Source organism: Perca fluviatilis, chromosome 19 (assembly GCF_010015445.1).
Source record: "Perca fluviatilis chromosome 19, GENO_Pfluv_1.0, whole genome shotgun sequence".
NCBI classification, from domain to species: domain Eukaryota; kingdom Metazoa; phylum Chordata; class Actinopteri; order Perciformes; family Percidae; genus Perca; species Perca fluviatilis.
In genome coordinates this window covers 19,326,283-19,340,315 of record NC_053130.1, presented here as the reverse complement: position 1 = coordinate 19,340,315, position 14,033 = coordinate 19,326,283, and the positions used below count along the sequence as shown (strand labels likewise).

Genomic DNA, 14,033 nt, shown 5'->3' with positions numbered 1-14,033 from the left:
AGGCAAAGATCTTGAGTAATTAAGATTTTCTCAATTTATTCTGGTTGCTTCTCATTAGCTGAACTAAATGTCATGGCACGAAACTAAACAAAATGTCTCACAAACGTACCGTGTATTTCAGAAAGGAAATATCTGCTACCACTTCAACTAATTTAGTCTGTTTGAAGATTTGTGATGCACAATTAGTAAACTAATTTTAAGCAAGAAAATAATTAGACAGGGAAGCTGAAGTATTGTACCTTAGTAGCCTACCTCATATTTCAAATCAATGGTGGCCACTCAGAATGCAAACTGATAATGGCCACTTGAGGTTAAAATAGGTTGAGGTTGAATAATGCAAATGTGAATTCCTTTCTTTTGAATAGGACATATTTAGAAGTGCAGACTGCTCTGAATCACAGTGGTGGATTAATGAGCTGGCATCTAAATATGGCAGCTGTCTTTCCGCAGGGAGTATCACTAATCGGTAATGCCTTAAAACGACTAAATGTAGTGCAGCAGTACAAAAAGCAAGAGTGAGAAAGCAAAAAAATATATCTTGTGCCACAACTCAAGATCAGTCACTACTCAATAGATTAAAAGTGTTCTCACCTGACGTGACTCTGAGTAACATCATCATTAGTTTTGGTACGCATTAAACAAACAAGATACAACATCTTAGTGAATGAGTCTTCAGATTTGGTTATCGTTGGGTCGAGCCAGGCTAGCTTTTTCCCTGTTTCCAGTCTTTATGCTAAGCTAAGCTAGCTGGCTGCTGGAGGTAGCTTCCCATTAAACCTACAGACATAAGAGTGGTATTGAGCTTCTTATCTAACTCTCAGTAAGAAACTTTTCCGTTTATGTTACATTCATACAGTTTAACATGCTTAGTAACAAAATATGAACATAAGAACGTGCATTTGTACAAGTTTTTTTTTTCTCACATGCTGACATTTAGTCCTACTACTGCAGTGGAAAAAACATTTACTCAACTAATGTACAATTACTAATACTTGAGTATTTATGCTAATTTATACTTTTACTCCTCTACATTACAGAGGGAAATATTGTATTTTTGAATCCTCTGTGACAGCGACCCTATTGTTTCTAGTTACTTTACAGATTATAATTTTTCATAAAAAACAACTCATCACATCATAAAATATGACACATGGTTATAGATGAAATTGCCAATTGCTATATAAAGTAGATTCAATTTGCTTCAGTTTAAACTACATGTTGTGCAATAATAATACAACATTGTAATATACTAATGTAGAAATATAAACATCTGAAAATTTAAACTTTGAATGCAAGATTTATATTGTGGTATTGCTACTTTTGCAAGGCTTAAGTAAAGGATATTAGTTCCCACTGCTGGTTATAAAGCAGCAAAGTGGGTCATCAAATCCAAAACTTGGCTTTTTAAATCTCTAACACTGCTCTGTGGTAAAAATAACAACAACAGGAGAGAAAGATGGAGATAGAGTTATAGAACAAAAAAATGAAGTGGAAATGGAGTTCAAATGAAGACATGGTAGAAAGAAATGAGCACAAAGCCATGCGTGACACACAATCTAATATAGCTCATGTAAGAAAAGATAATACTCCCTACGTACGCTAGAACACAGGGTTAGTCAGCATATCTTATGTTGTTGTCAGTTTATAACATGAAGGGATTTAGGTAATAACAGTGTGGGAGGTTGAGAGACTAATGGTGCCACCCCAGTGAGAAGATCTTTGAAGTCTGACTCCAGGCAGCAGAAGAAGTTGGCTATCCTGAGGCACCCAGAGCTGTGGCGCTGCCATGATGTTGATGCTGGATAAACATCCTTCAGCAATCAACGCACCAGGGTGTTGGGGGTTCACACCAGGCCCCAGGATGATAGCTTTCAAGAACTTTTGGTTTGGGTGCAATTAATGTAGCCTACATAAAGTTGAGCCCAAGATCAGAAAATGAAGAACTTAAAAAGGATCTGTCAAAAGAAAACATATGGCAAAGAAATATTAATGCCGTGTGTGTTGTCTGTTGGTATTTGCCTTGCAAGTAATTGTTTTATTATTATTATTATTATTATTATTATTATTATTATTATTATTATTATTATTATTATTAATATTATTATTATTATTATTATTCAATGTACTGTAAAAAAAATCTTCTATATAATGCACTCTTATATGATGAACGAAGAAATCTTATTGACACCACAATAACTGTATATCGTATGTAAAAGAGTAAATCTTAGGACATTGAAGAGTTGTGTTGCTTGGAATGAGTTTTGCAGGAGATGTGAACTGCTTAGCTCAGGTGACTGTTGGTAATGCAGACTGTGGTTAGAGTTTTGCACGTGGCTTCAGTTGTGACCACTATTGTAGAGGTTACTGCACACTCAGATTTAGTCTCTATTGTTGAAAGTGTTTGAATGAATAGTATTAAAAGTGAAAGTAATTTGCAATATAAAGTATTGTTAGTCAAGGCTCATAAGTTTGATGAAAATCAATGTCATGTAGAGAATAAATGGAGAGTGTAGAACAGAAAGTCATATCTGTCACATCTAATATAAGAAGAAAGTGGTCACATTGATATTTTTATGCAGACACAGTCTGGGTGCATTTAAGCTGGTGATCTTAGCAAGTAGCACGAGGCTGTGGGCTCAAAAATAAGATCACATCAATTTAACCGGACAGGCTGAGTGGCTTCATTTTCAATGCTGCAGAATTTCCCCCAAAATATAGAACATGAGTAAGTTTGTCTACCTGGAGCTAGTCTCGCTTTGCAAACAGATAGGGATTTAAAACAACACCACAAGCACCAGGTGACACTACAAAGACAAGTCAATTAGCTAAATCCACACTATATATACGTTCATTCTGATGAACGCCTTGCAATCAAAGCAGTAATTGTGTTACAGATCAAGAAAACCAGTGTGTGTGTGTGTGTGTGTGTGTGTGTGTGTGTGTGTGTGTGTGTGTGTGTGTGTGTGTGTGTGTGTGTGTGTGTGTGTGTGTGTGTGTGTGTGTGTGTGTGTGTGTGTGTGTGTGTGTGTGTGTGTGTGTGTGTGTGTGTGTGTTGCTGCTGCTGTACCTTATTTGTTTTTTCTGTCAAAGCTCCAGATCTCTCCTCCTCAGTAACAATGTTTTTAATTGGTAATTTCTGCACCACTGGCAAAAACATGAAACTCAAATGGGAGGGCACTCCTATTGAAACCTGTAAAACAGAGAGGAGAGGAACAAATTGTCCACGTTACAAGCTCTTGATTACAATTTCTATTATTTACTTACAGTAAATGATGAGTCATGCACAATGGGACTTCTTATCTGTTAAAGTTTAAGGGGTCATGTCTAGCTCTCCATAAAATCCATGTTTCAGTCACTCACAGTTGAATACCACTGCATTTCAGCTTCTTTCTATAGCCCGCCACTAATGAACCATCATCACACTGCCACCCAAAGATCAGGCACCCTGCAGCTCAAAACCTCGCCACACCCAGACTTAATGAGGAGTGATGAGTTGCAATTAAATCAGCTCATGTTGTCGTCTGCTCAAGGCACCTTACCACACACATATTTTTCTTGTGCTGTGCTGTTAGTTTGGGTGAAAAATGTTGAATATTATGCAGAAACTCTGTAATAAGAAGCCAAATATGCTTCTCTATGTTAAACAACTTGAGCAGCTTTGTAATCTATGGGCCATTTCCACTGCAGGAACTAAACAACTTAATGTATATCTATTGTCAGGGGTGGTTTCCACTGTTGTCCAGCAAGCAAGTTCATGGAGCTCAATTTCAACGCTGTTTAGGAGATTATATAAAAGTTCCAGGTACTCTGGCATCTTTGCTGGCAATGCTGTCGATAATGATTGGTCAAGCACTTGTGTCGTCACATCATTAAAAAAAAAAATGTTTTGTTGCTGTACATAAAACATAAGCCAGGCTGTTTCCAGTATTTATTCTATATGCTAAGCTAATCGCCTGCTGGTTGTAGCTTCATATTTAGCATACAGATCTGAGAGTGGTACTGATCTTCTCATCTTACTCCCTTAAAGAAATAAGCCAAAATATTGAGAGATTCCTAAGAAGGAAATACTTTGTTGAATTTGCACCAGTTTTCGAGTGATCCCAATACTTACTACAGTGAGAGCTCTGCCGGCATGTGATGTAGATGAAAGGAGCTTTACGTTTTTAACACATCTTTCTGGTGCAGCAACTCCTGACTGATGACCAGCTTTTTGCACCCTGGATGTCATTTTTATCACATGATTACTAAAAGATGCCATTATCCAAGATTAGTTTAATTGCCAAACGGATACGTGGTGTCCTCTGTAAAAATGAAAAGGGGCTAAAACCACATTTGTGTTGACATTATTAAACAACCCCAGAGACAAGCAGTTCCATACTTTTAAACCTCTACAGTCCACAGAGATGACCTGTTAAATCCGGCTCTCAGCTTTTCCTGAACCTGCATAGTTTATTGGGTGTACACGGCAGCATTCACATAAGTGATAATGGGTCCATTTTCTGCACCCATGCTAAAATGCATAAAGAGGTGGATCTGTGAATTGTAATGGGTAAAAGCTTTGCCATCAAAGATAAGTAACATCTCTGCGCCTATAATATTGAAGGAATTATCAGAACATCCATATGTTTCCAGACTTTGCTAAGGTTACATTACATAAATTGCAAGAAAATTGAATCTGTGGAGACGACTGTTGAGCCACTCTATAAATGAAAACATTTCCTATTTATTCTCACTGCAGCAATCAAAGCAGGCTTCCGCTTTTCTTTTCTAACTGATCTTTTCTAGCTGCCACAGTGTTGGCAACTGAAACATTCAAACTGGAGGGTAAGGGCACTGAAAGTTCCTTCACTAATAAGTGGAGCTATTGTAGCACATACTTGAGATTCTGTCTAAAAATAAATCACACCGCCTCCGCTGGTTGATGTAGACACAGTCAAAGTAATAGGCCTAGGCTAATTTGTGTTAGATTAAATATTTGAAGAAGATACAAAAGCAGCATCCAAACAAAATGATTACCAAGATGATTATAAATTACGATTTCTCAGAACTTCCATTTTAAAATGTAAAAGTGTATGTTTTATTTGAATGACATGCTGTGGCTCCTGCTGGGACTATTTCATTGATGTTTTCAGAGCAGTTATTTATCATTTCTTACTTTGTGCATCATGCAAGACACATACAGTATATAAATACATATCACATGCTGGTCTTCTAGAAAGACTTCACTCGAAAATAAATGTGCCAATACTGTGTTGATATCTACGCAAATCCATTAGTTCATCTAAGGAAAAGCAATATTTTTAATTAAAAATGTCATTTCTCCCACACCGGGCACGTAATGGCCGTTTTACAGTAGCCGCAGCCAAGCTGGCGCCCGCCATCGTGACGTCAAAATGACCTAAGTGTTGCGTAGAGACTGGACGCTATTTATATGCGCCAGTCACAAAGCGATCTCTCTCTCTCTCTCTCTCTCTCTCTCTCTCAGGCTGGCGCTGTGTTTGTGTGTGTGTGTGTCACTCATCTGGATTCAAATGAAGCAAAGGTCTTACACCAAAACAACATTTCTGTTTGACTCCAATGTCAAAAATACTGGTCTTATCCATGTGTCCAGTTAGGCATTAAAATAACTGCAGGCCCAATATTATAATGTCTTTTCTGCCATAAAAGAATTTTTCAAACCACATTTTTGAGTTCAATACAGTACTGATCAGGATATTTGGCCTTTCTGGGTCTGGGAAAAATGCAACTGAGGTTTCTATAAAACTAACAAAAGGCAATGCATAGGTTTGCTGACTGGCTGCACAATTCCTGTCTTACATTGAATGTTGACAAGTCTGCTACAATGTTTTTCACAAACAGGTGCAAACTTAGAGTGTCCTGACATCTTTGTAAATGGGAAAATAATAAAAAATGTGGACCAATTCAAATATCTGGGTGTCACCCTTGATCCAAATCTCAGCTTTAAAAAACATCTAAAACAGCTGGGCAACACACTGACATTTACAGTTTTTCTTGATTGCTTTGACCTGCTTAAAGAAACTGGGATCCACTCGGTTTTCATCATCACTGTCTCAGCAGAGCAGAAGACACCTCTTGCAAATGTGTTAACCCTTTCTCATTGGATTGACACATTTTTCCCACCCTTTTGCAGAATAGTTAACACAGATGTAATTCAAGCAGTCCAAACTCCATTGTTTTAGCTATGGTAACCAAACAGAAACCATATGTTCCTAACTATTAGAAACTACCTACATCAGTATGAAATCACTGAAGCTCCTGTTTGACACTCATTCACACAAATCTTCAATTAGTAATCAGTCTGCAGGGTTAGGCCATGTGGCCCCATAGATCAGTCTGCAGGGTTAGACCATGTGGCCCCATAGATCAGTCTGCAGGGTTAGACCATGTGGCCCCATAGATCAGTGTGCAGGGTTAGGCCATTTGGCCCCATAGATCAGTCTGCAGGGTTAGGCCATGTGGCCCCACAGATCAGTCTGCAGGGACAGAGTATCAATAGTGGCTATTTCTTATACTCTACAGTAATAGATGTTTATACTTTACTGTAATAGATTTTATTTTTATTTTCTTAATTTCTTATACTCATTTACATGTATTATGTGTAATATTTACAGTATTTCAGTTTTCAGCCACAGTTTGAAAGTAAGTATCAAAAACAAAAAAATGGCACTGGCATGAAAGCTACTTACAGTTTTTCTCATTTGCTAAGACACACTAAATGAAACTTGGATCCGCTTTATCTTCATCATCACATTATTACCACAGCAGAAGTCTTCTCTTGCAAATGTTTTAACACTTTTTCATTTGTTTCACACATTTTTCACACCCTTTGTCAAAACAGTTACCACAGATCTCATTGAAAGACCCCGAACTCTATTGGATTCACTGTGTTGAACAAAAGGAAAACATCTATTCACAGCTGATAGAAAGTACTTGCATAATTATAAAACTCCATGCACCTGTGTGAAACTCATTTGCACAACTCTTCAATCAGCAATCAGTCCTCATCCATCTAAAAAAGATGCCACCTCTGTGTTGCTATTTGCAAGCATGGATCAAAGAGGCCATAGAGTAAGAGGCCATGGCAGAGGGGCCAGAGGAAGAGGAGCCCGTATGCGTGGTGGAGGAGCTGCAGCAGCAAGAGGACAAAATCGAGCTCAAGTTTCAAATGAAATTCGGGCAACAATTATTGACTATGTCATCAATCATGGCTTGTCCTTTAGAGAGGCTGGACAAAGGGTCCAGCCCATTCTGCTTCGAGCACTGTGGCATCTATTGTCAGGCTTTTCGAATGAGAACAGGTAATTCACAGTGTTACTGTAATGTATACCACTGTGTATTTCAGCTTTACTGTATTGCCCTGTTAGCAGAACAAACTGTGTCTACAGTAATGCAGATGTTTTATCAATCCCATTTATGTGACTGTCATACAGTAATGTCAATTTTGACATGCTTTTTGCTTTTACTTTATAGGATCCACACATTACCACACACTGGTGGCAGAGGAAAGATATTTAGTATTGAACAGGAGTCTGCCATTGTAGATATGGTAGTGGCAAACAATGCAATCAGACTGCGTGAAATCCAGGCAGCAGTAATTGCAGATCAGGGAGCATTTAGAAATATAAACAGTGTGAGTTTGGCAACTATAAATCGATTCCTTAAACGACACCATGTCAGAATGAAGCAGCTGTACCGAGTTCCATTTCAAAGAAACTCTGACATCGTAAAGGACTGGAATGCGACTGGAATACTGTAATTTGCTTTATGAATTTGCTCTTTTTCTTAGAGAATAATGGAGCCTGAAGCTGAAGGGGCACATCACAAATTCATTTTTGTGGATGAAGCCGGCTTCAACCTCTGTAAAGTGAGGAGATGCGGGAGGAACATCATTGGGCAGAGGGCCACTGTCACAGTGCCAGGTCAAAGGGGTGCCAATATCACCATGTGTGCTGCCATCTCCAATGATGGGGTCCTTTGCCACATACCAACCATTGGCCCATACAATAGAGAATGCTCACATACATTTTTTGATTCATTGAAAGAAATATTGATTCCCACCTGAAGAGAGAGGGCTGTTGAGGCCTGGCATGACTCTGTATGTCATAATTTGGGACAATGTGGCTTTCCCCTCACTCGCTCTGGCAGATGGTCCTGCGTCAGCCGCCCTCGTTGTTGCAATTCCTTTCCTGCATACTCCCTTTTCTGAACCCAATCGAGGAGTTCTTCTCTGCTTGGAGGTGGAAGGCGTATGATCACCGGCCATATGAGCAGATGCCCCTCCTGGAGGCAATGAATGCTGGTTGCCTGGCAATAGGTGCAGAGGACTGCCAGGGATGGATGCGCCATGCAAGGAGGTATTTCCCTCGGTGCATTGCAAGGGAAAACATTCAATGCGATGTTGATGAGAACCTGCGGCATAATCGTCAAGAACGACTGGACTAAATGTGAAAGATAAAATATATCTTTTTTTTTTTTTTTTTTTAAAAGGTATTTCCACCCATAAGTTTCCTTTGGTAGCTTCTTTTTTTTTTTCAGTATCCATTTGAGTTTGTAAAGTGTCATATTTCATATTGATGGCTGTATTTTGTATTTTGTTGTCCATTGTGTAATGATTGATTGAAAGAATAAATTAATTTGACCACAAGTTGTGGTGTTTGATGGAAATATTTGCTTATGTTGCATGCTTTTAATGTTTTGTGAGTGTTAGAGCATTTTGCTAACAAAATCAGTCATTTTGGCCATTGAGCTTCAGTTTTATCCTGTGTGTTAACTGTTTTGAAAATGTGATGTCAGAGTGGGCAAATGTGTTTAAGCAATTGAGGAAAAACTGTAAAGTAATGAGTGCTGTATTTTGTGTTTTGTTGTCCATTGTGTAATGGTTGGTTGAAAGAGCTCATACACTTGTTTGCATGTTGTGTTCTTTGAAAGCAAAATTACCTTTTGTTGCATATTTTAAATGTTTTGGCACGGTTAGAGCCTTTTGCAAACAAAATGTGTCATTTAGACCATGAGTGCCACGGTTTCGGCCTGTGTGTTAACTGTTTTGAAAATGTGGAGTTTGAGTTGACTGCTGCATCAAAGCAATCAAGAAAAACTGTAATCTAACTACAGAAACATAATAAATTCCCTTACTGTTGAGGCATCAAGTACATACCTATACGCAATGATTATTCCACATTTTTTATATTGTATTTCAAGTTGGTCTCAGGCATGTAAAACAGCCCTAAGGCCACTTGAATCATTATATAAAAGTGCCCTCAAGATTCATGACAAAAAGCCACGTCATTACTATCACTGTCATATTCTCATTAAATATGGCATGCTAAATCTTGAAAATGTTATATTTCACTCAAATGTTTGCTTCATTTTTAAAATAATTCATAATGCTTCTGCTCCTCCTCTGAGAAGATTTGTTACACTCTGCTCTGAAAAAACAACACGGGTAACTAGATCAGCCACAAGGGGCGAATGTAGTCTTCCACAACGCAAAACTGCATTTGGAGGACGTCATTCTCCTTTGTGGCTATAAATCAGTGGAATACTCTTCCTACAGAGCTAATTTCATGCACTAACTTGCACTCATTTTCACACTTAGCAAAGCATTGGTTGTTAACTAAGTAGACTTGCTCCCACCAGTAAATTGATGTGCTACATTAATGTGTGTTTTTGGGGTGGGATAGAGGGACAATATTGTCTGTAGATTTTTATGACTTTATGTAGCTGTATTGTATATGTTGTACTGTAAATACTTTGTATTTTAATGTGCCATTTACCTGCCCAAGGACTATGAGCGGAAATTAGCAATTTGCTACAACCTGGCACAAGACATCTATTAATGTTTTTTGTGCACTGTCCCTGTTCAAATAAATAAATGACAATTACAATATATATCCCAAAGAAGCAGAAGACAGACTCATGCAGCCAGATTTTAGTCTCTTAATTGCTGGTGGGATGTAACTGAGTACATTTACATTTAGTATTTAAGTTTTTATACAAATTCATAGGTATACTCCATTGCATTTCAAATATTGTACTTTTAATCCACTTCATTTATTTCACATCTATACTTGCTGGTTACTTTACAACTTTTACAGTTTTTAAAATATGATAGATATAGAAATAAAGAAAATACTCAATAGCATGTAGGATAGTTCAAATTTGCACCACATTCACTAGCTAAGTGTAACTGCAATACACTTAAAAGCCATAGATCCCCTGAATGCCCTAGGACTGTAGTTTGTGGTTGTAAAGTTTCATGAGGCTGCGATTATCCTAGAGGTCACAACAGGTCATGTTATATGGTGAGATCAACTTTCAAAAAATGGTCTGACTACAATAAACTGGCTGACAGGGACTAACATCATCACACATGAATACAATTGGCCTCATTCAATCTACAAGAGTCTCAACTTTCTAGTAATACCAAACCTATGCATATCCAAGACTGTTTAGTTCCCGCAGTATGCAGAAATAAACAAATTCACCATATTAGAATAGCTCCCTTTCCGACAAGCTTTCATGACATGGTTGGTACCACTGGATACCTTAGATTGTCTAGTTACATATGATACCAATGTCTTTTAAAAGATATTTTAAAGCCTGCTACAGCTTCTGAAAGACAGTAAAGTCGGCCTAAAAGAGTCGGGCTGGAGTAGCCAGAAGCAACAAATCTTATAAACTTGTTTATGTATCCATGTTCTAATGTAGGGCTAACCCCCTTGTTTGCATGTCCTCTGTAGTCAAAGCAGAGTAAGTTTATACTGTGAAAGGTCAAAGTGAGCATTTCCTTCTTGCCCATCGGAGCCCTCTTGAATGTTTAATTGCGTTAAGTGTTGCCGAGGTCATGCCGTCCTCATAGATCACATTTCCAGCCACCACTGGCTCACTGTGCTACATGTCGCCTCACTGTGTGTGTGCTCTCACTCAGTTATTTCTTGAGGCATGTCGGACCCGTCCCAAAGACCGAATACAAGCAGCACTAAATCATTTCCTGAAGCAGACCACCCTCTGTGGGGACCTTTGAAAGGGACACTCATAAACAGTGAGCAACCAGAAAGTGACTAAAGGAAACATACTACTGAATGAATGCATGGGACATGATTCCTTGTGTAATTCTTCCTCTGTAGAAGCTGCTATACAAAACAAAAGTTCAACTTTAAGCAGCACTCTATACTTGCATTAATCACATATTCACTCATTTGTGTTTGCCTTTGATGATGCTCAGTTCCGTGCCACATTGAGCATGGGAGTTTTTAGAAGAAGCGCATAATCGCTGTTGTAAATCTGAAACCGCTGTGCTCCACAGATGTTAAAATGCATATCTAAATAGCTCACATTGTGCCACAGTAAACGCATAAACAGTTGGGCGTGTCACTAAGTAAAGAGTTTAATTACAGACAAACACACGACCCCTCCCTCCAGAGTAGATAAGGCGTGCAAATGTCGCCCACTGCCAGCTGCTACTGCTACAGAGCACTCTGGGTTATCTCTCTCAGATTATAAACAAATGTTATGATTCCAAGTCTCATACACAAGGACGAAAACAAGAACAAAAATGCACATTATTCAGTGAATGGCTGTAATTTTCAATAGCAGCATATTTAGGGAGAAAATGCCATTGTGATTGAAAAAAATAGATTTTAAGAGTCAGTTACAGGCTCGTTTAACATTACTCACATACTTTAAAGGTAACATTTATTTCCTATGATGAATATCTGTATAATGCATAATAAAGGTATCAATATGACCTTGCAGTGCAGTGGTAAGAAGTTAAAAATGTATAAAAATAAATAAATAATAATATACTTGCAATTTTCACAGCATATTAACAATGATAAGATGCATTTACATTAATTAAGTCTTGCTTTTAAATTCACCAGAAGGCAGTTTGGTAACTGTTTTTCATCCTAGTTTGACAGAAAATAACAGGATCAGTATCAAGTAGCAGTGTGTGAGTATCACTGAGTATGTGAGTGATATTACTTCAGCTTGAAAGCAAAATCCCAATTTTTTTTTTTTTCATCTGGTGAAAGAAAAACATGTATTTCCAAAACCTCTTACCTTCCCCAGACTCTTTCTCACACGGTCCATTTCTGCTTCAAATGCCTCTCCATTTAGAAGTGTTGCTTGGGTCCAGGATTCAGGAAAACTTCTGTCAAATGTTGATCAAAGCTTGTACGAAAGCATGCACACCTTTCAGCCCGTCTCGCAAAGTTCAAAGTGTACTGTTGGTGTGTTGTATTGCCCTGCAGATTTCCTTTTATAGACACATAATAGCCACAAATAGCTTACAGACAGCAGACAGCCCACTGGGCACCAGTAACAGTGTTCCCGCTTGGAGCTACAAACAACACAACGCTGTTGTCTCGGGCAAGTTTTCTTGTTCAATTTTTGCACTTTTTTTTTAGATAAACTTATTTTGTCTCCAAAGTTGTGTATTCCTCCTCAGCATGGGTTTTTCATACTTATATTATATACTGCCACAATATGACGTCATGCTGAAAACATTACAAATATCTTGGCTGACTGAGCTCAGATCAAAAATAAGAGAGATGGTTGTATCGATTGGACAAAAAAAAAAGCCTGCTGAGAAAATAAGTGTTGTAGATAGTAATTGTAAATAAGCCGTGTAGAACAAACTAAAGTTAAAGAGTTTTATTTCTTTTTTATGAAATATTTGTTTTTAGCACAGGTCTGCTGTGAAGAGCTCGCATTGTGTGGTGAAACTGTATAACTGAATAAAGGCATCACTGTCTGAACTTGCACATCTGACAAATGAGGATTTTTAATACAGAACGGATACTTTTAAATTCAAATGACCAATATAAGATGTTCATTCAGTCTCCAGATATTATGAACCCTTGCCAGCCAGCAAACTGCTGTGAAAAATCAATCTCAGCATGTTTCCAATAATGACTTATCAGGGGCCTTGAAAGAAATTCATTTACTTGCTTGTTTGAGGCTGCATTGACTTCTCTGTTCCCTTATCAGTGAGTGAAAGCAGACCGCTGGATGCTAATCCTTTACTACATTCTTCATTCCTGTCACAGCTGTTCGTGTCTATTTCGACCCTAATGTCCCCCTGTCTCATTGTGGTAGCCGCACACTGAGAAAATCACAAAAAGGCAAAGCATACACCTACACCACAGCCTGTTCCTCTTTATTTTACCTCTGGTGTTGTAAACTCTGTGTAGTTTGGTGATTTGGTATTCATTCAGAGCGACTCGGGATAAAAAACACATCGGATAAGTGCCTAAAATTTAAATATGTAAAGAGAATCAAATTTATTCTGTGGAAAGCAGTAAATCTTAAATTATAGCCTTAAACCATTACATGATTTGAATATAATCCTGTTTCCCTGGATTAATATCCATTATTTGTGGAAAAGGCAGAAAGTCACATTTGCTATGATTTCTGGCGTGTAACGTGACACTAGTGGTAGTACTGGATTTAATCTCGCACACTGGATGTGCTTTCGAACAAGTTATGTCCCCAGATTATTATCACTCAGCAAACAGTCCTCACTGCAGAGCATCACTGTTAAAACAAGTAGTCATGACATGTTAGTGATCATAAGAAAAAGTTCATGGGGTGGACATAATAACACAAACACTTGTGCAATATGGTGCAATCCAGCACAACATTATTGCAAATTACAACAAAAAATCTGCCAAACCAACACCTTTCTGACACACTGTCAACTAAAATGTATCTAAGTGAGTGTCTTTGCAGGGCTCTTTTACTGAATTGCAGTATACTGTGCAGGTGTTCATACATGTCAGCATGGATTTGTCTAAGAGCAATGGAGTTGTGCTTTATTAAGAAAGTAAACACTGAACACCTGTGAAATAACACAAAGCAGGTATTGACGAGCAAGATATCTGCTCTCTTTTTCTTTTCAGAAAGCAGAGAGCTCACGATTCTGAATTTAGCGGATGTCCAATCAAATTTAGGTCTCTGCAGGACTCAAACTCCCTGTTATGCACAGGCGTGTGGCATTTTATCTTGGTACA

The 14,033-nt window shown here is 38.1% G+C and overlaps 1 protein-coding gene across 4 annotated transcripts in view; it reads right to left on the bottom strand.

The window, feature by feature from the left end:
• Positions 1-12,274, bottom strand: part of LOC120548542 (muscular LMNA-interacting protein) — a 28,702-nt gene extending 16,428 nt beyond the window's left edge. For 3 of the 4 annotated variants that reach the window (XM_039784853.1, XM_039784855.1, XM_039784856.1), the window contains exons 1-2: positions 12,082-12,273; positions 3,068-3,190 (exon numbers count right to left, since the gene is read on the bottom strand). In XM_039784853.1, coding sequence (XP_039640787.1) covers positions 3,068-3,190; positions 12,082-12,111 — 153 coding nt within the window. In that variant the 5' untranslated portion in view covers positions 12,112-12,273. Of the gene's footprint in view, positions 1-3,067; positions 3,191-12,081 lie in introns of all 4 variants that reach the window. The other variant, XM_039784857.1, reaches the window with a different exon arrangement.
• Between the last annotated feature and the right edge of the window lie 1,759 nt (positions 12,275-14,033).